Consider the following 25,705-nt stretch of genomic DNA (forward strand, 5'->3'; position numbering starts at 1 on the left):
ACAGAGTTTGTCTTCTCTTCTTCCATTCTATGATGTTCAACAAAAGCCTCGCTCTGATCCCGTAAATTACTTTTAGGAACTCCATGAAAGCCTCATTTCTATCCAACAAAGTCTCCACAAAATGAGTTTTTTTTTTTTTTGGGGGGGGGGGGGGGGGGGCAAAAAAAAAAAAAAGGTTGATCGAATTACATTCAATGTTCATTGACATGCTAGTCGTGTAGCTAAAAAAAACAAACCCCAGGACTACACCAACAAAAATTGCAGGAAAATAAACTCGTTAGTAAAAGCTTAATGGAGGGATTGAAAGTTTTTGTAGTAAAAAAAAAAGATTTTTTTCATCCATCCCGTAATCTCCACCATGCGGCACTGCGTATACGTGTCTTTTTTTTTTTTCGCATATAGCGTAGACAAAACAGTCCTTCTTTCTGTTTTGAATGTCGTGTGACTGAAGTTGTCATCTAGCGCATTGGTTGTCGCGTTCGTGCTTGCTATTTGTTGTTAATTCTGTTACTACGTTATGACGTTGGCTACGCTTGTGACATGCTGACCTTGGCCTGACAAAATATATTCTTGTTTTGGTTTGTTCAGTCTGGGTTGGGAATCATGTTTGTTTCATGACATAAACATTGTTCCTTTTTCAGCTATAGTTCTGAACCACAGACCTCGTTAGTACCGAGACCGTACAAGTCTTTCATACGCGCATTTTTCTTTTACCACAATGTCTAGTAAAATGAGCAAATAAAAATCGTGTCGTTGGCGATTCTTTAAACTTTTGTGTCTTTGAGGTGAGTTTTGTCGGAATCAGGGAAAAAGTAAAACCTCTACATTTTCTATTAACATAGATCTAACAGCAGGAATTAATTAATTAATTAATAATTATGAAAATTGATTTTGCATAGCCATATGAAACACTGCACTCATCCTTTATCTTCGGAGTTGAAGACATTACCATTACTGTTACGCATGAATCTGAGTTGCACCACTGTTAGCCACAGTGCCAGCCGTAGGCATAGGCCAACTAGGCAGCCGCCTAGTGCTTCGGTTTGGTTGGGGGTCATTTAAAGGCTATTACTTTTTTTTTTAGATCTACTTATTAGACTACATATGCTAGAAGACAATTGTTTCTTCTTTTTGGATTGAGCTGAATGAACGCTTTATGACATCTGTACGAATATTGTTAAGAACTTTACGAAACGCTAATGGAACACCACGGAAATTGCGCTACTTGAAATTAACCTATTTTTTTATATTGAGATATAGATGCAGGAAGGTTTTTAATTTATTGCGTATTTTTCTGTCTTGATGTGTTATTTTTCTATTTCATTTGGGGCCTCAAAATTCGCTTCCCCTGGGGCCTCCAATTACCTAAGGCTAACCCTGTTGGCCTGTAGGTTAACGATTATTGCATATCTTACTTGCTTCTGAAGTTCTCAATCATAGAGTGTACCCTTCGCATCCTTGTGTCTGTAATGGAACAGGGATCAAGGATAAAGTATACGGTTATATAATTCTATCGCGACGCGTAGAAAGGCTTTATAAAGAAGAAAGGATCATTGTTTCAGATGTATAAGTTAAGCTTACAATTCGTCTAGATACGTTCTGTAATACTTTCCTTTTGAAACTTTTAATTCTCTTTCCATTCCTTCATTCCTCAACAACTTGCTTCCCTTGTTTTTACCCAAACGGTATTTTTAATTATGCCATCGTTTAAACCATTCGCTTGCATGCTGAATTATACAGCACGGGGACGGAGACATGGCTGTCCGTTAACGACGTCGTAAAACTTTAGTACAGCAGTGGACTTGCGACATGCGAGCCTTGTGTCTCGGGGACGTTCTGCCCCGTTTTATGGGCTCGCCAATAAAATTTGGGAATGATCTTGTTAGCGCCCTTGTAGGGCAAGGATGATCTGAGGTGCTCAGGGAGGACCGATTGCCCTATGGCTTTTTCTCGCCTATTAATGTGCTATGACAGATCTGATGCTCTTTACCTATTTAATCATTGTGTGTCCTAGTCGCGAGGCATTACAACGAATCATAACATGCCTTTTATAAAACCGGTACAGTAATTTAATTTTTTTTCTCGAGCCACCAGAGAGATTGTAAGGCACTATCTTTGTTCGCAGGGAACACAAAAGAGGGTTACGTACTTTAGTCACATAATATACAATGTGTTTATTAATACTACTAATAATAATGCTGATGTTAATGTGTACGAGGTAAAGTTGAGCTGTCTGGAGCTGTAACCCAACACTAACCCCCATCAACACTTGTCTTTCCAGACTTGACAAGCGAGACCAACCGATATCAGACTATATAAAGAAACGAAACATTTTAGTATTGAAAGATATTATCTGTTGTGATTATTTCCTTGTCTCCCCCTTTCTGTGAATTTCTATTTTCGGTACATTGTCAGTTCTGTCTATTATTGATTTGAACTCTTTCGTAGTGGGTTTGTTTTACTATGAAGCATACAATTAGTTAGTCTTCCTTTATATCTTTTTTTTCTCTGGGATCGATACGACACTGTTGGTGAATGGCGTTTCCTGTCCGACTCTGATGTCTAGAGTTGTGTATTAATTCAGCGCTGTCTTTAACTGTCTCCCTGACTTCACTATTGATCTAGGCATAGTCTTCGGAGACACACCAGACTTAATGATTACATAAAGCCGTGTTCTTTGTATCACGTGACGGATACGATATTAGAGTCAATTTTAAAATTCCATTTCCCTTTTTAAATTTCCTTTTTATGTCTAAAGTTCTGTCTTCAGTCATTATAAAGATATGGTCTATTTTCCATCATGCAAGGTCTTGCTGCTAGGCCCTGTGGTGTTTCAAACTATCGCCACAAATGCATATCGTTTGGATACTAGCAGCCATTTTCCTCTGCAGTTCTGCAGTAAATAATTTGCATTTTAAAGTAACGTGTTGACCGTTAACAAGGTTCTTTATATCTGTATCTGTCATTCGAACTTTTAGTGACTCTCCCATCACCCCTTTTCCCTTTGCCTTTAACCAGGGCTTTTTTTTTTTTAAAGTAGGGGCCGGTACTCAGTGATTGATTGCCTAACTTTTAACTACTAATAAATTAATTATATACGTTAAAATACAAGAAAAGTAATATTTTTTTCCCCACATTCAAACAGATGTCGGCACGCCGTACAGGTACGTACCGTCACAAAAAAAAGCCCTGCCTATAACACACGCAGTGTTAAAGGAGACCCACCGAGTCTTGACTGGCATTGAGCAGTTGACGTCATAGACATTGTAATGACTCAATAATAAGACGCGTAGAAGTTGAGGATAATCGGGTATTTCATCAGTGACGCGACGGTACATTAAAAAACTTCGAACGGAAATAGATTAGAGGCAAACTAACGGACCAGAGAGACATCTTGTTGTAACGCGTAGGAAATGGCGTGTATTTTCTTTAGCTGACAATATGAACCCTTATTTTTAAATAAAGTATTGTGTTCTTATAAGGCCGGATTGGCTTATTGTATTTGTCCCGTTGTTAGTGTTGTTTATATTAAGAACTCGCGGGTTACAATTAACATCCTTTCAAGTTAGCAGAGTCACAACCTTTTCAACAGAAATAATATATATATATATATATATATATATATATTAATAAAGCCCCCTCAACACCACTTTGATCTTGTCTATTTGGCAAAATATGTAGGTCACATCTAGGGCTGCCTCGTGACGGGAAATACTGCATTCCTCATTACTCTTCGGACTCGAAGACAAGCCTTATTATTATGTATGTCTAGTTTGGAAGTTTCCAATACAAACTTATGTATTCTGGTATCAGCAGAGTCAATAGGATACAAAGAATTCACACAAACTTGTAAGCGGGCCCTATCGGTAAAGGAGAATAGTTGAAAAGAAGGTTTTTATATTTCAATCATGAGAGCTAAGGCCGCCTCTGTCAGCACCAAATCTCATTGAACTAATCATGGCATGAATCTTCCTTAGATCAGCGTTTAGTTGCCCTCCCACATTATGCGGACCTTACAAAAATTAAAACTCCCGAATCTATAGCCAAAAGAGAAGATGTAAGCCATGGAATCTCTATTCCTGTTTATATTAAGATAAAATAGCTTCATTGAAATTTTAATAACAAAAAATAATTAAAAGGTTTGTTTAATTTGTTGTCTATTTATTTACTAACTTATTTAGTATATGTTTCCAGCGCCGAAGTCTGCATATTTAGTACCTGACTTCTGCCAAGTCTCAACTCCCGTGGTAAAAGGAAAGACAATTATTGAATTGTTCTTCCTTGTTTAAACTGCAATGTATATTTGATAAAATGAAAACGTTTTGTCAGAGCTATCATTGAAATAGGACATTTGTAAGAGAAGAAAAAAAAAAGGTCTCTGGGCAAAGGTTCAATGTGCTAGACGTCTATACTGGAGCTGGTGTTAGCTAGAAGTGAAAATGGACATCCTATGAGAGAAAAAAAATTCTACTCACCATTCGGTTGCGGGAAAGATGAGCTCATTATCTCAGTCGCAGCAAGTCTGTCGGAGAGTAGGTCACGTCTCCTGGCAATTTCTTTTACACCTGGCTGCGCAGGCACAAAATTCTCATCCGACACTAATATTGCTTTCCCACCCCTCATTCCCCACCCCTCATTCCTCATCCTCACGGATTTAGTGCATGACTTGGTTTTAGTCACATGTCTGCCTAGCGGTTTTGAGCATAATAATTTAAACATTTAGAAGTCATATACATCAACAAAATAAATTTGCTATTCTCTTATCTTAAAACTTTGTTGTCTCACGGAATGTTAAATACTCTAAACTAGGAGTTCAGATTTCAACCATTTTTAATTTCTGTAAGTTATATTTGGTCCTTAATAGATTCATTTTGATCCTTATCAGGGCAAATTGTAACTACCGGTATCTAGAAAAGAACTAATGCCACTTAATGTATGACTTTGGGGGTCAATATTTGTTTTTAAATTCAACAAAAATGTAATCTCTAAATCCCGTAGTTGTGTTTGAGAAATGAAAGATGACCACAACAGGAACAGAAAAAAAAATGATCATGGAAAAGGTGAACTGTTTTTTTTTTTAAAGGGCCGGGAAGGGGTTAAGACCCAGCCCTTATAAAGAACATATGAATGCATCACCCCCGACTTACGGAAGTACAACATGTAATTTTTGAATGTATTTGCGGCTTAATCTTGAAGCCTGTATTGTTCACAAACATAGCACCCCCCTCCCCTATTTCTGTTTAAACGTAGCTGTTCAATGGAATGGCAACAGTTAGTAGTTTTGGGTCAGCAGCGACGCAGGACTTATCCGAGTGTAGCATAACCTTCCGATAGCCAATGTCCAGACACTCGTCTCGTCCTCCACGAGGTGAGCCATAGTCGTTCCTCGACTGAAGATGTGCACAACTTGTCTCGGTGGGGCTAGAATCTAGATGTTGAGAACCACTTCATCCACGTGGTGAGCCATAGTCGCCCTGTGACTGACGATGTGCACAGAGTGTCTCGGTGGGGCTAGATGCTGAGAACCACTTCACCCACGTGGTGAGCCATAGTCGCCCTGTGACTGACGATGTGCACAGAGTGTCTCGGTGGGGCTAGATGCTGAGAACCACTTCACCCACGTGGTGAGCCATAGTCGCCCTGTGACTGACGATGTGCACAGAGTGTCTCGGTGGGGCTAGATGCTGAGAACCACTTCACCCACGTGGTGAGCCATAGTCGCCCTGTGACTGACGATGTGCACAGAGTGTCTCGGTGGGGCTAGATGCTGAGAACCACTTCACCCACGTGGTGAGCCATAGTCGCCCTGTGACTGACGATGTGCACAGAGTGTCTCGGTGGGGCTAGATGCTGAGAACCACTTCACCCACGTGGTGAGCCATAGTCGCCCTGTGACTGACGATGTGCACAGAGTGTCTCGGTGGGGCTAGATGCTGAGAACCACTTCACCCACGTGGTGAGCCATAGTCGCCCTGTGACTGACGATGTGCACAGAGTGTCTCGGTGGGGCTAGATGCTGAGAACCACTTCACCCACGTGGTGAGCCATAGTCGCCCTGTGACTGACGATGTGCACAGAGTGTCTCGGTGGGGCTAGATGCTGAGAACCACTTCACCCACGTGGTGAGCCATAGTCGCCCTGTGACTGACGATGTGCACAGAGTGTCTCGGTGGGGCTAGATGCTGAGAACCACTTCACCCACGTGGTGAGCCATAGTCGCCCTGTGACTGACGATGTGCACAGAGTGTCTCGGTGGGGCTAGATGCTGAGAACCACTTCACCCACGTGGTGAGCCATAGTCGCCTTGTGACTGACGATGTGCACAGAGTGTCTCGGTGGGGCTAGATGCTGAGAACCACTTCACCCACGTGGTGAGCCATAGTCGCCCTGTGACTGACGATGTGCACAGAGTGTCTCGGTGGAGCTAGATGTTGAGAATCACTGTTGGCGTGAGTTGTATTAATAGAAGGTGCCGTTACAATCACAGCTCTACTCACGCTTGGTTAAACCCAATTCCATGCTTTGACTCACACCACAAAATATCTTTTCTGATTAATTTTTCTAAACACAAACTTTTCTTTGAATTTTATATGTATCTTACTAATTGTTTTTTTTCCCTCTCTTTCTAATATATATATAACGCTTTGTGTGTGAGTGTGTATATGTGTGTGTATGCAAGTGCGCTCCTTGTAAAAGAAACATTGATACATGTTTTGTGATAAACAAAAGTTTTGGGTTATGATTGTTTATTCTATCAAGGAATGTATCGGATGAATTGTGAATTCTTCATTTTTTTTTCTTTTCGAGGAAAACAACAACTAATGAGCGGTGAACAAATCCAGCTGTGACTACACAGGAGCATAATGATAATTTCTGACCCATTTCATTAACTACAACATTCAGAAGAAGAATAAAAAAATATCGAAAACACGTGATCCCATTCCCCCCCCCTTATTTTTTTTCCTAAGCATTTGTTTCTTTTTGCCTACCCCCTGAACATAAACGTGTTTTTTTTTTTTTTTTTTTTTTTTATATTATATAAATGGTACTGTCTTTTACTATTCATAAAAAGTTTTTAAGGTCTGTATCAAACACATTTTAGAGTGCGAGATCTAGGTGTTAAGCAATGTGCATATATGTACATCTGTACATTCAGGTTTATTTTCATTTTTGTCGACACGTTTGCCGAAGAACTACGGTGTAGCCATAAAAACAACATCGGGCTGTAGACTGATGTCCTATGAATTACTTTAAAAAAAAAGGGGGGGGGGAGAGGGGTAGCGCTTTTTTTTTTCATTACATCATAATTCCCCCCCACCCCCCTCTCCTTTTTTTTGAACTTTTTTCTCAAACCATACCACTAACCGGATGTTATATTAGCACAGACGCCCATTACACCCGCTACAGCGTTATCGAGTCCTCGAGTTGTAAAGAAGGCCGCTCTCTCTTGAAGGTCCGATCGTTTCAACCGTCTGGCACTCGGCCTGGGATTGATGTCTGAGCTTTAGAAAGTCTGTGTGTGTGTGTTTGTGTGTGTTGGAGGGTAGGAAATTGGGCAGAGGGGAGTGGGCAGATCGACTGGTCCGAAATGTTGAGCGGCAGATAGTCTGTCGACTTGTGATTGACCCTTTGGGTCTGGGCTGAACGACTGCTGGTAGGACAGACGAATAAGAGGTAAATACCAGTTAGTCTTTAGTCCCACTTTTGAAGAAGACGATAATTGCCTGAAACATACGTCTTGAAGTTTGGTCCTATGCCCCCCCCCCCCCCTGCTCAAAATACTTGATAGAAAGACGAAACAATAGAATGAAATCACGTTGAGAGGGTAGATGTAAACATAACTGAATGTTTCTGATTTAGTGTTGGCTGTTTGGATGGGAGGATTGGAAATCTTTGATATAATACTAACATTTAATCTACCAGTGATTGCAAGAGAACAGCGAGTGGCTGAGTGAGTTAGTGAGAGGCAAATAGGGAAATTAGAGACACTAAAGTGAAAAACTTGGCTTTAAGATTTTCTCAATCATTTGTGGGATTCGAAAGATTGAACGTTAAAACATATAAAACGAATGCCATCTATAAGTAAAAACAAAACAAAACGTAAAGGTTCTCCCTTTCAGACCTTGCGATCTATGGGGCAGATGATGTAAAGGTCATCTGTTTCTGTGGCCCAAGGTTAATATTAACTAACTATTATGAATGACACTTGACTGAATAATATTAAGTAAACTGTATAGCTTCCTTGGTATTTATTATTTGGTCTTAGATCTGTTTATTTCAAAACTATATAAATCATTTACTTACATTTTTTACAAAGCATCAACTCACTCTGTCGGTCTGTCTGGTAAAAAGTGTGTACACGTTATTTCTTCCACACCCATTCTCGGATCGAGCTGAAACTTCGCACACTTATTTCTTTTTAGTTTCACCCGACAACACATGAATTAATAATAATAATAGAACAACAATTAGTTAATTCATTGTTTGGTATCTCAAACAAGGGAAAGAAATATTGCTTGACTGAATTAGTGGTTTAAGCTGAATTAGTCCACTTTATAGAATAGATTCTCATCTGAAGGTTATTACACATTTCATTACAGGACTGATCCAAACTTATTGATGCACTTTATACATGCTTTTATTTTGAAATATTATTTTGCTTGTTAAGTATCAACATTTCATTGAACACTCAATTCTACTGAAATGTTTCTACTGCTAGCTGGCCGATTCTTGATGTTAATCTCATGTTTTATGCTGGTTACTTTAGTAGCTGCCTTTAGGGTAAGGGGGGGGGGGGAGAGGCGCTATTGATATAACAATGTAATTGCCTCGATAAATCCTCCGCGTTGGCGCGGCTCGTGTGTCGGTGGATATTAATCTGATTTTTTTTTTAGTACCGTAGCTCGCGCATTAGTCAAGAGAGTGATTGACAAGAGATTATATCATTTTGTCATCCTGTTTGGAGTGAAAACACAGTGGCCTCGCGTCTATTACAATAAGTGGCGGAACGTATGTCAAAAAATAAAACGAAAGAAAGAATAAAAAAAAATACTAACACAAAAAAGCTTATCTAGGAGGAAGGACCCCACATTTACAACTATATATCTCAACAATGTATAATTTATTTCCATTTTTCGATATCAAACAAAATAATTAATCAATAATTCATTGACTGTTGAGTTAATTTTTTTTTTAGATTGATTCGTGTTTTGTTAGGTACAAAAAATAAATCCGTATCCGAGAATGGGTGGGGGAGAAATAATGTGTACAATGGTCTAAGTGTACAAAACCCCCCATATATTTAGCCATATCTCTTAATTAAGGATTAATTTCCCCGATCAGAGAATTGATAATGTAACTTAACAGTATTTATCTGTAAATACAAATGAGTAATTATTGTATTATGCTCGTATCGTTTAACAATGTCTATTAAGCGAAACTCTGATAAACCTATTTTCTAGCATCACGACATCGGAATTGCGTCAAAGCCAATATGGCAAGTCCCTGCTTTGAAACACGTTAACCGATAAGTATTAATATCTTTTTTTTTTTTTTTTTAATATCGCATCTGAAACAGTAGACTAGTGGTTTTGGTGATTATTAACTGTAGAAATCCAGTGCTGACGAGTCCTTATCACGCCATCAATAGCTCCATTTTTTTTTACTCCCCTGTCTCTCAACTATGAAATCCGTCCTTCAGTGAGCTCATGGACACACACTTCATCGTACACTTTATTGCGTTATATCTTTCTCACACTTGCGGATCACGTATACGTTTGTCGGGCTAACTATTTGTAATTTGGTTATTGAAAATATATATAGGTGTATGGTGTTGGACCAATGTGGTCGGTGTAACCACACGATGAGAACCTTTTATCTATTCACTGTCTAGGTTTGGCGTAATAATGCTATTTCCCAAGGTTGGTTATCTCCCATTTTAAATGTTAATTGTATGCAAACGCCTATTCTTAGAGCACACTCTATTGTTCTGGTTTGCTGGCAATATGTTTGACATTTCCCGTGACTTTATCGTTGTACTTTCTTTGTACCATGCATTAGTAACCTGCACCTTCCTGCCACATCCTGAGTTGGTCTAGGAAACAAATGTAACACATACATAAGAGTTATACTGTGGTGTTTGTAAGTGTTTCTGAAGAGGAATAATGAGCATTTGGATGTCATGCAATCTTGTTACAAATGACTTTCTATTTTCTTTTTTGTATCATTTAAAATAAATATTGATGTAAATATTATTTAAGATCTAAAAGATTTTGAGTTCCAATATGCAATTTATTACCATGAAAAAAAATGGTGGCTCCACTCTGCTGGGTGGGGTAGACGAAAACTGGAAGAAAGTTTATTTTTGAAGCGCTTGAATTAAAAAAAAATTGTTTGCGCATACTCGGTTCCCTTACCAGCTGTAGTGAAAACGTCCTTAGCTTGACCATTGCATGTTACGGTTTCATGCAGCAAAAAGCTTAGTGAGAGGTCTGTTCTTGATTAGTGTTAGGTGACACATCAGAATCAGAATTTGTCACGCCACTTAAAAGGTTGGGAAGATAGCATTGAAGATGGCGATGACAGAATTCAGGAAAAGAAGCATCAGAGTTGTGTTGGGAAGAGAAGCTTTTTTTTTTTGTCCTCCGAAAGTGCCAAAACAAATTAAAGTGACGTAACTTTATGCACCTTGCAATAAGCATATTATAATTTTGTTGAGTAAATCATTCTGATAGTTAGTAAAGATCTATGTTTCAGTAATGTTTTCAGCGCGGGGGGGGGGGGGGGGGGGTTTCGGGCTCATCTAAGGTAGAATGTATTTGCCCGGCCTCCCCCTCCTGATCAGTGTAAACCAAAGAGCAATAATATGTAACACTATGGCTTACTAAACATCGACTAAATGTCATTGAACTAAACAACAGTTGTTCAACACGAACAATGTAAATGATAACTATCAGTTAACTTGCATTAGTTAACAACAAGAGCGTAAGTTTAACAATTTAATGAATAAATCAGGTGTTATGATATGGAAGATGAAGTCTAAATAATATTTCACAAAGCAGGTTCGCATAATCAAAATATTGACAATAGATATAGCACACCTTAAGCTCAGTGCCATAACTCAATCACGGAGCGAAGCCCACAAACTAATGCCATGGATTTAAGGGCCAAACCATACAATCAGGCTTGACTACACCGAGTCCCAAACCTGCGTCCCTGAATCAAGAAAAATACACATTCCTTGAGACCGCCATCCACACGATAATAATAGAAACGATTTCGAAACTACCTAGTGAAGAATAACGCAAAATAAACTAACTTACGCAATTCTGGGGAAGAAAACCACAACAGAGAATTACATCTTAAGGCAAAAACAAGCAGAGCAAAGACACCAATATAGCGCGTCCTTAGAAACTAAAACCCAAACCATTATGGTGCACAAAAGAAAAACATCCCATAAGAAGCAACTCCAGATGCGCACGACAATGTTATGGTACACTGTCTCGATTTGTGGCTGTGGACTTTTGAAATATTGTCTGTAATTCAGTTCCTTTAAACCTTATCGACATTATTCGTTTCGCCATAGTTTCGCTTAATAAGGGCAGCAGATGAAATCACATAAAAAACTATGGGCCAACAAATACAATGGTTTTGCCATCTCGTAAAATGTCAGTATACTGGGGTAAGAGGACGATCAGGAAAAAGTCCGCAAAGAAAAAATGTTATGGAACTTGATTTAGAAACTGAGCTGGCACTATATGAACAATGCTGACTGAATCAGCTTTACCAGTATCGCAATCAATGACGATAACACAATTTAAGACTTTTTGTTCCTATGACAACACCATTTGCGACTTTTTGTTTCTATGTTAAATCGGGACCAATCATTATAGAAGGCCTCAACACTGACCTGCGACGACCTGTAGGCAGTTTAGACCATTAGCTCATTGCCACGTCAAGGTCGTGACGTCAGACCTGTGACGTAGCAACGAGCTATTGGCTTAAATGGCCCACGTCGCAGGTCAGTGTTGATGTTTTCTATAACGATTAGCCTCCGGTAAATTCGATACAGGTTTGTAGAGACTATTCTTGAAGTCTGATATCAATGTATACTATATATACTATAACATCATTAAGAATAATGATTTAATGCATAAAAGTGAAGTTTTTAAATGACTGAATGCGTTTAAATTGACACCTCAACTGAACTTCGAACGCTTTCCCCAAGCCTTGTGTAGATACCTAGCGTAACGACGTGTTCGGATTCTACCATAAGGCTTCCACATTGTCCAGACTCTTGCGCTCTTTCTCCTTTACATGTGCTAACTATTGTAGAACATTAGTCTTTAAAGTTCCCACAGAAATAATGATGTCCTCAATAAGGCCAACAGCGATCGGGAACTTCCCAATCTATGAATTAATGTCCAGAAAGTTTCCCAAAAAATCCTTAGCTCCACAACCTGCGAGCTGGCCAGCGTCGTGGAACAACGGAATAGTGGATTGAAATACATCACTTGAAAGTTGATTTCCTAAATGACCAAACCTCAGCGATTTAGTGGAAACCTGATTTCCTTATCGAGCCCCGTGACAGCGATTTATAGAAGTTTAAAAAGGCCTTTCTCCCGTACACGAGCTGCACAAGACATTGTTGCTGTTTTTTTAAACACAAGGAAACATTGTGACGCTGTGATTTACGACGGTCTCATGAGGGCCTTTAGGCGTGTTTTTGTTTCTTGAAAGGCAATTCGCCGTAGCTTAGAACTTGCTTTTTTTCTCTCCCTTTGATTGTAAATTGTATGACGCTTTTCTAAATGGTTTTCTGGTTTAACGGTCTCCCCATTTAGTTTAAATGGATAAACTTAATTTAAAAAAAAGAAAAGAAAATTAAACACCTAAGATGGTACATAAATTTCCAGCGACAAGGAATTGTCTGTAAAAGAAAGTTTGTTCTGTAATTTGGCAAGTTATTTTGTAGAAGTGTCTGCGGTGCTCAACCTTTTTCGACATTTGGGGCATATACATTGCCAACACTGTCATGGATTACATACATGAAAAAAAAAAAACAAAAAAAAAACACATAGATTATGTAAGGGAAATCACCACACAATCACTCCCATACTGTAAGATTTATCTCCCTTTTTCTATGTTACACAAAATTAATTTATTACGAATAATTGATTTTTTAAAAATAGATACATCATGTTGTTTTTTAAATAATAATTGTTCAAAATTTCAACTTGATTTGAGAATGGTAAGTAGGAGTGTGTACAAACAATTCAACCAGAGGCTGACACATAGACGAACAGACGGAATGAGTTATTATAAGCTTTGTAAGAAATCGAATTCAGTGGATCACATGTTTTACACTTTTATTATGCACAGTGGGCAGAAGTCACGAGGGGGGGGGGGGCAGCTGTCAACTAGTCCTGGGCCGTATATGGCCCGTGGCTTTTTTTGGGGGGACACCACTGTACTGTCATATTATAGAATAAAAAAAAAATGAGCCTCTTTTTACGCATACTGATTTTTTGTTTTTTGTATTGATTTCACGTGTTTGTAAACAAAATATACTTATTTGCCCACTAATAAAACATTACAACTAAGTAATGGCACTTAGTTCTGCCTATTTCCCCAGTCTTCACATCCATCTCTAAAACGTTGTGAAAGCAGACGTAGCCAACTGGATCTGCACCTCTTTATCGATCAACCCAACTATTAGCAGATTCTAAAGTACATTAGTCTACGCGCGTGTGAGCAGGGCCACTCGTACAAGAGCCCGTAAAATCACTAGGATGTTGGTCTCCCTTGCTACCCATGTTACCGCGGAAGTGCGTTTCCATGCTCTCGTACGTTTGTATTAGTTAATGCTTTTGTCCAAGACGAAATATTATGAATGCATTAGTTTCGACTTGTGCCCTTGTTCCTCTTTCCTAAGCACACTCATTCCATGGCACATCCTTGTTGATGTCTAAGGGCTGAGCCGAAGGCTCTTCGAGCCCTAAGTTTGAAAAAAAAAACCTGCTTGGACGCCAAACAGTAAAAAAACAAACAAACCTGTGTGAACACACAGTTCTGTTTGGGAGAGACCCTAGACAATGCCTATATAAAGCATTGCTGTTGACCGATGCATTTGGCCCCCAACGCGTGGGCTAGACACGGCCGAAGGCCGAGAATACACCGGGATCTTCTGCCATTTTCCTTCAATGGCACATCCAGGATTTGTTCTCGTAGCTGTATTTCTACCATTGCGGAATTTGCTTCCCGTCGCTATTGTCTTTTGTTGGTCGCCTTCCTAATCCTCCGTTTACTTGTTTCACTTTGGGGGAATAGTGTTGTCAGTTCCGTTATTTGTTTCCTTCACTTTCTTCATCAGGTGGTAGAGTTTGGTATACGTCATTTTATTGTTGTGTGGGTGTGTGTGTGTGGGGGGGAGTTAGATAAGGTTCATTCGTAAAGAAAAGTTTGTTCCAGACCTATGTCCATGTCAGTCCAGCGTGTGTCATGGTTGACGTTCATCTTGACGTAGCCCATTGGACTCTTCGGGCACAACACATGGTCTGTTAATCGTTTGTCTCCATTCCTCTATGTCTGCCATGACTAGAATCTCTTTCAATGACTGGCCTATCCTTTTGTGATGTCTTTCCATCGCTTTCTCTATCTGCCTCTTCTTCTTTTCCCTACGGGAAAGCCATTGCGTGCCCTGAGAGAACACCGTAAAATGGCCATACAGTTTAAATTTGCGTTTTCTGACTGTAGTCAGCAGGTTATCGCGGTTTCATAGTTACACTTGGATGTAAGGAAATATAAACTTCTAGCTTCAACCAAATGAATGAAGATTCCATACTTCCTCACTCACATTTTATTCCTTGCGTCACTGGGACGTGCCCTGCAGTTATCATTTCCACACCAACTGCCCAACATCCAAACGTGTCAAGAGTTTAGCCCCTTTTAACGAGGTTGTCTAACACGCCTTTCCCTTTCATGATAGATCTTTGCCGAGAAAGCTGCGGGTAATCCTATTTCCTATACATTATTTTATACCTGGACACCATTAATATATATTATTTTTATTTTATATATATATATATTTTTAGAACTTTTTATTATTTATTTTATAACAGCAACACGTTAACGTTTAAAGTTATATGCTCAAATATTAGAGATTGGTTTGCCTTTTCCTACTCTCATCCTTTATAAATTAGATGTTCTTTAAGGCATTGATCCAACATTTTGTTGAGAAGCTGTCTAACTATAGGATAGAACATTCCACAAGATTTCTGCTGTGCTCATTAACTGATAAACCTGCGGAGATCTCCATGTTATGAAAATTATATTCTGTATCGGTTGTCGTTCTTATGTTTACATGTGCTTGTAACTCGTCTGTAAGAATGTGTTCACGACATGTGTGTTGTGTGGTCATTCAGTGTATTACAGCCAGACTAAGCAGACATAGTTTTCGACTCTGTTATCATTATGTCCATTTCAGAACTAAGAAAAACATATGTCGGATGTGTGGCCGAAAGGCTTGGCTACCTAATAGAGGGGCTGGAGCTCGAACACCGACTCGAGCAGAGCTGTGTTTGCTGAACGCCTAAAGGCAGCGCGAAATACCTTCTCCCGTATACCCCCCTCCCCCCCACTGGTCGGCAAAAGAGCATGAACCATAGCACACTGAGCAGTTGCGCTCTATAAATGATCAGAACTGAAGTTAAAGTACCAAATTTTACCTTATACATTTGGAATATATCGAGTTTTAGTGCCCACCCCACCCCAATATCCTTCAACTAATCAAGGCCTTGAACTTACACCTACATTAATGCTACTGTGCATTTCTGTTGCTTCTGGTTTTGTCCAGTCTATAAATAGAGCTGACCAGTTTTTATAAAGTGGTTCCAAAAGTAGTAGAACCTCAAAGACAACTGTTGTCATTGAATAGTCTATTGAAAACGAATGTTGGATTTACTCAATTCTATATTGATTTTTATAAGTATCCTAATATAAAAGTCAGTACTCGTAATAAACAAAGAAAAACTGTTTACAGTGTGTTTACATCTATAATGAAGAAGCTAGAGTGTATTCTTTCATTTCAAACAGATGCAATGTTCTGCAGACTGGGTGATTGGATTAGAAAGGGGTGTTATACAAAATTCACGAGTTTAGTCCATCCTCTATCGCAGAGTTGTACAAACGGCATCTCTCTTACTCGATTAGATTATATTGGACTTGATAGAATTTATTTTCGAGTTCAAGTCTTTTAAAATGATGTGTAGCTCGAGACGAAGCTTTTCACCGTATCATAGCAAAATGTGATCAAAGTGAGGCGCACTGTCCTACTACTTAGATACTTTCTTTTTCTTGATTCAATTTTATGGGCTAGAAGGTTGAAACATTTCCCTTTGATGGTCTTGGGAGGTTGTCACTTCTGTTGAAAAAAGAGTCTGCTGTGTTTTGAGATGTTTATGGTTGATAGTCGCGAGTTGTAATTACTTTTATTATCAGACAACGCTCTCACCAGAAAAAAAAAAGAATAAAATTACTTGTTAAATAATACACTGATTTATTGAAACAAGAAAGTGCACAGTCCACTGTCGTTAGACCTAGAACAATTGTTTCCCAGAGAACTACTACAAGAGGTTTTCTTTTCTGTTAGCCTGTCTCTCAGCTATTTCCGTTCTACGTTTTCAGTGTACCTTCGTGTCTCAAAGGGAATACCCGGTTAGTCCCAGCTTTTACGCGTCTGAATATATAGTCATTACAATAGTATTAGCACATAAACAAACATTTAAAGACTAAGAGTTCTCAGTGCTGGTAAATTGTCCTCATTGTTTTCAAAACTCTAACAATGCACACAAAAAAAAAACAAACAAAAAACAACTACAAAGAATTTGAAAAAAAAAAGTAAAAATAATAATAGTCTATTTGAATTTATTAGCGTGATGCTTTAGTTATTTAAATTTAATTTATCTTCGCATAATTTAACACCATTCCATTAGGGTTAAATGTGTCCTATAGTGTTGGAAAAGCCTCCTTTCCAAAGTGACCACAACTGCCCATAAGAGTTCGATAGAGCTGTGCTTGTCCAAGACAAGAGAAGGAAAAGAAAACAAACTCGCGCTGGTCGTAAAAAGGGAAATAATCATTAACAGCTCAAAGTTTATTGACGTCTTCTAGTAACGGTTGCCCCCCCCCCCCTTTTTTTTTTTTTTTTTTTACTGGGGAGAACGAATAATGGATATTTGATGGTGGAGCACAGCTAACCAGGGACTTGGGTCATTGAGCCTCCCCCCCCCCCCTTTCCCAGTTTTTTTTTTTTCTAGACCTCTCTTCCGTATTTACTATACATTTTAGTAAAAAAAAATAATTTTGTTTTGTTATCTGTTAAGGTGGTAAAAGCTGTCGTAGTCTTTTTTTTTTTTTTGAATGGGTAGGGGTGAGGGGTTAAAGGGTCATCTAACTGTTGTCATCAGATCTAAAGACATTTTCAATAGATTTTATTTCAAGACTCATACAGTTTTAGCACAAACACACCCAACTATCTGATATATCTTACTCATCAGTCAAAATACAAAGAACAAAACATTTTAGTGTAGTGACTGTCAAGAGACAGCATAGAAAAAAAGCTCATTTAGCAATCCATGGTTAATATAGTCTTACAATATTCTAATAGAAATAGATTCCTTGCCACCATATGTAAATTAAATGATCTAAAGGAAATAGATTTGTTACCAGCTAAGTGCGAAATGCTGGCATTCTGTAAAATGCTGGGCCTGAACATTACCGCCATATATAAATTAAATGAAATAATTTATCTTTAAAATTATTTTTTTCTAATCAATGCATAAACATGTGGATATATGTAGCTACGTAACTTTAATAATCAATTTAACAAAAGTGTCCAAAAACCAAAGTCAACTGCCATAGAGAAATAGATAGAATATATATATAAAACTATGGAAAAAAACAAAGCAATTTTAGCTATATGCTTTACACTTTGCAACATTCTCATTGCATTATTTGTTGCTCTGTTTCCAGACAAGCAGGATCCTGGTGTAGGCTGCCAGGAGCCAGACATTTACAGGTGCCGCAGTAGCTTAGAGGACCACATCGACAACAAGAGTTACCCTTCCTGCATAAAAAAAAAGCTTTTGTGTGACGGTGGCATTGACTGTTTCCATGGAGATGACGAGGAGAATTGCAGTAAGCAAATGACTAGGCGATACATATTTACAGGAGATAAAGAAATGTATTCCCCCTCTCTGACACCACCTTCCCCCCTCTTTTTTCTCGGGTCTACAACCCAAGATTTTGTATGGGCTTATAGGATAAGCTGAAGAAGATAGTAGTGAAAACCCATTTTATTTGCTGACCTTAGGAGAAGTAACATCTGCTTTTATGGACCATAAACTTTTCTAGGAGACTATAATTTTTTTTTCTTCGACTTTCAGACCTTGTGATCTTTTGGGCAGATGATGTAAAGGTCATCTGTTTCTGTGGTCTATAGTTAATGAGGGTGTCGTGTGGCCATCACAACGACCAACTGCCTTAACCTTTTCCCCAACTAATGTCAGGTACCCATTAGAGCTGGGTGGACTCAGAGGCTCTCAAAGATCCCAAAATTATAAAATCCCAGTCTTCACCAGGATTCGAATGCAGGACCACCAGTTCAGAAGCCAAGCACTTATCCCTTAGCCATGGTGCCTTAACCTTTTCCCCAACTAATGTCAGGTACCCATTAGAGCTGGGTGGACTCAGAGGCTCTCAAAGATCCCAAAATTATAAAATCCCAGTCTTCACCAGGATTTGAATGCAGGACCACCAGTTCAGAAGCCAAGCACTTATCCCTTAGCCATGGTGCCTTAACCTTTTCCCCAACTAATGTCAGGTACCCATTAGAGCTGGGTGGACTCAGAGGCTCTCAAAGATCCCAAAATTATAAAATCCCAGTCTTCACCAGGATTTGAATGCAGGACCACCAGTTCAGAAGCCAAGCACTTATCCCTTAGCCATGGTGCCTTAACCTTTTCCCCAACTAATGTCAGGTACCCATTAGAGCTGGGTGGACTCAGAGGCTCTCAAAGATCCCAAAATTATAAAATCCCAGTCTTCACCAGGATTCGAATGCAGGACCACCAGTTCAGAAGCCAAGCACTTATCCCTTAGCCATGGTGCCTTAACCTTTTCCCCAACTAATGTCAGGTACCCATTAGAGCTGGGTGGACTCAGAGGCTCTCAAAGATCCCAAAATTATAAAATCCCAGTCTTCACCAGGATTCGAATGCAGGACCACCAGTTCAGAAGCCAAGCACTTATCCCTTAGCCATGGTGCCTTAACCTTTTCCCCAACTAATGTCAGGTACCCATTAGAGCTGGGTGGACTCAGAGGCTCTCAAAGATCCCAAAATTATAAAATCCCAGTCTTCACCAGGATTTGAATGCAGGACCACCAGTTCAGAAGCCAAGCACTTATCCCTTAGCCATGGTGCCTTAACCTTTTCCCCAACTAATGTCAGGTACCCATTAGAGCTGGGTGGACTCAGAGGCTCTCAAAGATCCCAAAATTATAAAATCCCAGTCTTCACCAGGATTTGAATGCAGGACCACCAGTTCAGAAGCCAAGCACTTATCCCTTAGCCATGGTGCCTTAACCTTTTCCCCAACTAATGTCAGGTACCCATTAGAGCTGGGTGGACTCAGAGGCTCTCAAAGATCCCAAAATTATAAAATCCCAGTCTTCACCAGGATTCGAATGCAGGACCACCAGTTCAGAAGCCAAGCACTTACCCCTTAGCCATGGTGCCTCCCTAGGAGACTATGCTTCAAAAGAAACATTAACCTTCACAATGTTTTATTGATTAACGATTTATAGTGGAATTCAAATAATTCAATCCTATTTTCCTCTCACAAATACATTATTTAGAGGGTATCAGCTAGCACACAACTATCTCATTTACCTTATCACAACAGAATGCTTTGATTCTTTCCTATTGTATTTTTAAAAAATCCTTCCCACAGGAATTTTGATGAAGGATTTGACATTTTTTTACAGGTAGTTCTTAACCAACATTGTGACAGCTAGAGCAACCTAGGTGAAAAATGGGGCTTAATATTATCTATTTAATTGTTAAATCTATAAGCCTAGATTACTAAGAATCTGATGCTTTCTAAAAGAGTTCATTTTTTAAAGTATTTATAGAAATATTCAAATATAAGCCAAGATTGAAAATAATTTTATGAACTGTTATTCATTTTATGCATGGTCAAGATGTAAAATTCATGCATTTTTATTTCCACGCAATAAGTTGAGAAACACAGTTCGAAGGGATATGTTGTCCTCTAGCATTTCTGAATACTTTTTCACCTTAGCAGTGCAATTGCAATAGTTCCAAAGTAATATTATTACTTTCAGACTTAACTGGGCTCATTTAAAGTTTTATTGTATGATAAAGTACTGCAATTTAAGAGTCATCCTTTTAAAATTTGACATTATTTTATTGATTGGTCCCCCCCCCCCCCCTTTCCCGCCTCCCAGTCTATATATCTCCCCAGGTAGTTGTAAACCCCTAGCTCCACTAAATTCAATGTATGCTAATTTCAAACTCTCTTGTATCGTCTGATATCTCTTGACAGCTATCACCCCCTGTGCAAGGAATGAGTTTGAGTGCTCCAGCAGCTCCAGGCCTCGCTGTATCTCAATCAGTTACAGATGTGACGGTGAAATGGACTGTGAGTTTGGCGAGGACGAGGCCTCTGATGAATGTAAGGTCCTTTTAGCCACATAAAGCATGCTTAAAACAAAACCAAACATGTCTAGCTATAGCTTAAGTAAAATGTCAAAGTAAATTTTCGTTCTACTCAGAAGTTCTTATTTGCATTAATACAATAAAGTTTCATTCTCATTCTTGACTTTCAACAAAATAATTGTAAAATATATAGTTAGAAATGGTTGAAATGTGGGTCACAGTGACCATGATTAGAGGTTTGCCTCTTAGCTGAGTATTTATGTTTTACTAACAGAACACAAAAAAAAGCATCTCTTGTCATGAAACAGAATTTTGTTCTTATGATTCATTACTAATTTTTATCTTGTCATTGTGTTGTGGCATGCTGTAAACAAGAAACGAAACCAAAAACACAATTAAACGAATGTACTTTTCAATGACTTTGTGCATTCAATCTCTTTCTAACAGTCTTCGTTTTAATCATTTAACCTGCTAAACATGAAAAGAACTTTTAATACAGTCACTCATAGACAGCTCTACCTGTCATAGAACTGATTATTTTGTTATAATCTTATTTTTTTTTAAATATTTTTTTTAATGATTTTTTTTTTTCAGCTTAATAATCTTTTTTTCAGACTAATAATTTGTTTCAAATGCAATGATCCTTAATACAAGAAACATTAGACATGCAAAGAGGATCATAGCAAAGCAGTTTTTTTTTTCATCATTAACTTAATGAGATTTTACTATTACATTCTACATTATAGAATATCCATAGAAACAATCTGACAAACACCATTGGTTTCAATATTCTTTGGTTTTTATTTTGTAATCAGCATTGAAGTGGGATCACACAGTTACAAGTATATTTGGTTGTGTAAATGGTGAAATTCAGTTTTTTGAAGGCCTATACAATTATACATTTTTCGTCAGTGAAAATGTTGAATGCTCACCAACCATTAAGGCCAAGAGTGTTATTTTCCAAGATGGAAATAGTTTATGTTACAAGTCAAAACTAATGGGAGCACTATTTTGGATTCATGTTATTAATATGTTTACATATCAGTATTTTCATATTAGTATTGTGAATATGGGTACATATCAGTATCATGGTTACATATCTGGATTAATTTTTTTTTCCTTCAAGTTCTGGTATTGAATCCAACAGACTTAGAATTTTTCATTTTTACGAATTACCTAACATTATTTACATGTTTATTGTAACTTTTAAAATATCAATTTGTTTGATGCCCAGCCTATGGTAAAATACTTATGTTAAATGATTATATTATCTGTGCTGCACAACTAGGCCATAGCAGTGAGGATTTTAAGTGTTCAATTGTTTTGGTATTCTAGTGTTGATGGTTGCACACACCTACAGGCTTTAGATGCACTTTGGCTTTCAGCAGTCAGTTTGTAGTTGGATGTGAAAAAGTCCTATTTATATTGATGGCTTAGTTGCAGCTTCTTTTATGGTGAAGGGCAATGCGTTTATAATCCATTATACTGTGATTGTTTTCTTTGTTATAGTTTTGTTTTGGTTTGCATTTTTTAAAACCAGTTTGTGATTAGACAAAATGTATACATTCTTCAGGAAGAGAAAATCCTGCAACATGCATGACCACCCTGGTCATGTGGTGTGGGCTGCATGTGAGTTTAAACCCTGCTTCCTTCTATCCCCTGCCATTCTGCAGGAGGTTTGGACCTAGATATATTAATCTTCTTTTCTGAAGGAACATCCAAAACTTATATAAAAAAATGTATAAAAGAATGTTAAAGCATGAGATCCTGTGAGTTCCAGTTTTAATGGATAGTTTATTCATCTCGTAAGACATCTACAGATTTTTTTTTTAGATTTAAAGATGTTGTTTGATGTGTGGTTTAGCTGTTTGGTCACAGACATGGTACATCTACTGATACGCACTTTAGAAAAAACAAACAAACAATAAAATATTGACTTTCATACAAGTATATAATGAGCATTGTTTCAAAGCAGTAGTTGCTTTGATGGTAGTTTCTCTCTTCCTGAAGTAGTTTACATTATTTGATCAGACTGTGCCTAAATCTAAGGTATATTTTTGGTGCTAGTTGATTCCATTTGTTTGGTGTGTTTTTTTAGCTTTCAATGTACAATATACTTATATATTCCCTTTCAATATTGTTAGCATTATTACCAGCTATTCAAGTAACAAGTAAACCATATATATATATATATTATGCATTAAAAGCTTTGTGTCCATCAACACTTATACTGATGTATTTTCTTTTACAAATGTGTTAAAATGTAGTGCTTTTTAAAAATATATTTCTTTTTCCATGTAATACTTCTCTGTCTTTTGCTCTCAATCTCTGTCTCATTTTTCACTCTAAAGTTTATGAGTTAATTGGAAGTCCAATTGGTTTTGTACTACCCAAATTGAACAGCTGACTAATTCAATCACTTTTACTTGCAGCTTTGCCCAAGATCAAGAGTGCAGTTCATGCAACTCACTCGAATCTAGTCACTTCCTCTATGAACTGTTCATTCTCATGGATATTGTTCTTACAAATCACTCTCAAATCCATTCACATCTTGGTGTCTTTCTAGCTTTTCTGCTGAATAATTTTAAGACTATTTCTTCTACTTTATTATTATTAGTAGTATAGCTGTATTACATTTACTTTTGAAAACCAAGTTTCTTGAATAAGATTTTTTTGGATCTGGTTGTATTCAATTAAGTCAAGCTAAAATACATGGTTAAGCTAATGAATGAAAGAATGCAACGACTTATGATGGCTGCAAGAATTATTAGTGCTTTTCTGCTGAATTGATGGTCCCAGGTGAACATTCTAGTAAAGCGAATGAAAGACCTTAGTCTCTCTTCGTATAAATAGATTTTCAAATATTAGGATTAATACTCAAAAGTGGATAGGTCAATGTAAAGTGGTCCTACAAGAACTTTATCACCTTTTGTACACGTTAATGGATATTCTTTTTTCATTGGAATTTTCTAATGTTTTTGAAAAGTTTAAGCTTGGGTAAAGCCTTTTCTTTCTCAATTTCATTTTTATTGGTTTATAAAGCTACACAAAGTGGAAATAATTTGCTAGACTCTGCACAGAATAGCAATTTTATTCTGTTTTGATTTGTTTTGTAATTTCACTCTTTTTTTTTTTAATACAATTTTATGTCAGTATTTTAGAGCAAAAAAAAAAAAAGCCTCTTTCAGATGAAGCTAGCAAAGACTTGAGACTGCTCAACTGAGTTGGTGAGGCTGAGAAACTTTGATACAAACCCAAATGTGCAGCATCTTCAAAAATCCAGATGGGGGATGCATCATTCATGTTATGCCCAATTCTCATCATACTTAATGTTTTCATGTATAAATATCCTTTTTGTTTTTGCATTTCCATCCCATAATTTCCTTTACAAATTCCATCTCTTTGCTGCTTAGGTCGGACAATAACTAAAAAAGGAAGTTGGTCTAGAGGTCTGTATGCAAGAACCCAAAAAAAAGAAAAAAAAAAAAAGAAAAAAAAGTTAACAAAGCAACTAAAACAAAATCACTATTACTTTGCGCTACAACATATATATATATAAATATACATATATTTATCTATGTACCTATCATAGTGCCTACCACTCAAGCTGTTATATTGCTTTCTGATAAAGTACTACCTTGTATACTACTGCCTTTCATTTATTTATATTTGCTGTGCAGTCTCTATTTACAAAGAGCACTTCATTTAGGTAACTTGCTAGAAAAAGTACAGAATTAAAAGAAAAACAAATGAACATCACTAAAATATACTTAAATAATGACACAAAACTAAACAATAGAAAAAAAAAATTCATTTAATTTTTTTTGCTCTTTTTTTTTAATTTTTTTTTTTTAGCTTAATAACCAATTTTTTCTATTGTTAATTAAAAATTTATTCTTGACATATTTTTTAAATACAAATTTCTTCTAGTTAGAAGGCAAACTAGTGTTAATATTTGCATGAATCTTGTGTATATCATCTTTATTCAATGTATACGTAGATATATTTATCATGTGTGTAATAATTAGATTCCTAATTCACCACTATAATAGGAGTGTTTAACTGTATATATATACACATATATGACTTTCTACTTATATATAATTTAAAACTTCAATGAAACATTTTGTTAACCCTTCAAGAGACTGTACTGTCACTTTGTTTCTTTTATTTTCATTTTCTCAACAAAGAATAATCTCTTGCTACATGATGGCTTTCGCTCCTTTCTCCACCTTTTTTTTTCCTCATATTTTTTCTAGAAGTGCTATAATTCCTTAATGCTGCTTTTCATGACCTGCTTCTAAACTTTTGAATAGATATAGAAACACTTCATTAATTTTAATAGCTGATCTATTGGCTTAGAAAATGATAGAACATAAATTAACTTTTTTCAAAGTACACATTTAGTATGAAAATTGTACTCCTCCCTAATGGGGCACAGCACTATGTCACTAGCTCGCAATAATATGAAGTTACCAGGAGAGTACAAAACACAGTTCTTGCTTTTTTTTTTTTTAAACCTCTGCACTTTAGTGAGCAACATATTTAAACAGGTTATTTATGCATTTAATTATTCTAGCAGGAGTTTTGGTTAATCTTTATCACTTTAGCTTTTTAGATTAGACCTCATACTCTCTGGTTGACTTGATCTCTGCTGTCTTTTCATAATATTTGCTTTAAAATAAGCTTTAAACTTAAATGTTTTGCTTTCTGGGGGCCGAATGCCAGACAGTGCTAAACTAATAGTTTTAAGGGAATTTCTGCTTCAACTAGATCCAGTATCTGACATCTATTTAAGAATATGAAAGTTGTCGGTTGGTGTGCATGTCACTATTTCTCCTAGAAAGAAAATGATTAAAACATATTTTATTCAAGTTGATCAATAGAAAATGAATAAATTTCTGTAACTTTAGTATCTTTGTGTCTTTGTATACAGACTACATTAAACAATACATTCTTATCAGTTT

General features: G+C 37.3%; 1 protein-coding gene across 6 annotated transcripts in view; it reads left to right on the forward strand.

Annotated features, from left to right (window-relative positions):
* The window catches only part of LOC106069995 (low-density lipoprotein receptor-related protein 1-like), a 187,034-nt gene that overhangs the window by 57,334 nt on the left and 103,995 nt on the right, over nucleotides 1-25,705 (forward strand). For 4 of the 6 annotated variants that reach the window (XM_056014156.1, XM_056014161.1, XM_056014157.1 and 1 more), the window contains exons 2-4: nucleotides 18,031-18,195; nucleotides 20,626-20,754; nucleotides 24,152-24,187. In XM_056014156.1, the coding sequence (XP_055870131.1) occupies nucleotides 18,031-18,195; nucleotides 20,626-20,754; nucleotides 24,152-24,187 (330 nt within the window). The remainder of the gene's footprint in view (nucleotides 1-18,030; nucleotides 18,196-20,625; nucleotides 20,755-24,151; nucleotides 24,188-25,705) is intronic. The other 2 variants (XM_056014159.1, XM_056014160.1) reach the window with 1 other exon arrangement.

The sequence above is a fragment of the Biomphalaria glabrata genome, chromosome 16 (assembly GCF_947242115.1).
Source record: "Biomphalaria glabrata chromosome 16, xgBioGlab47.1, whole genome shotgun sequence".
Classification (NCBI taxonomy): Eukaryota; Metazoa; Mollusca; class Gastropoda; family Planorbidae; genus Biomphalaria; species Biomphalaria glabrata.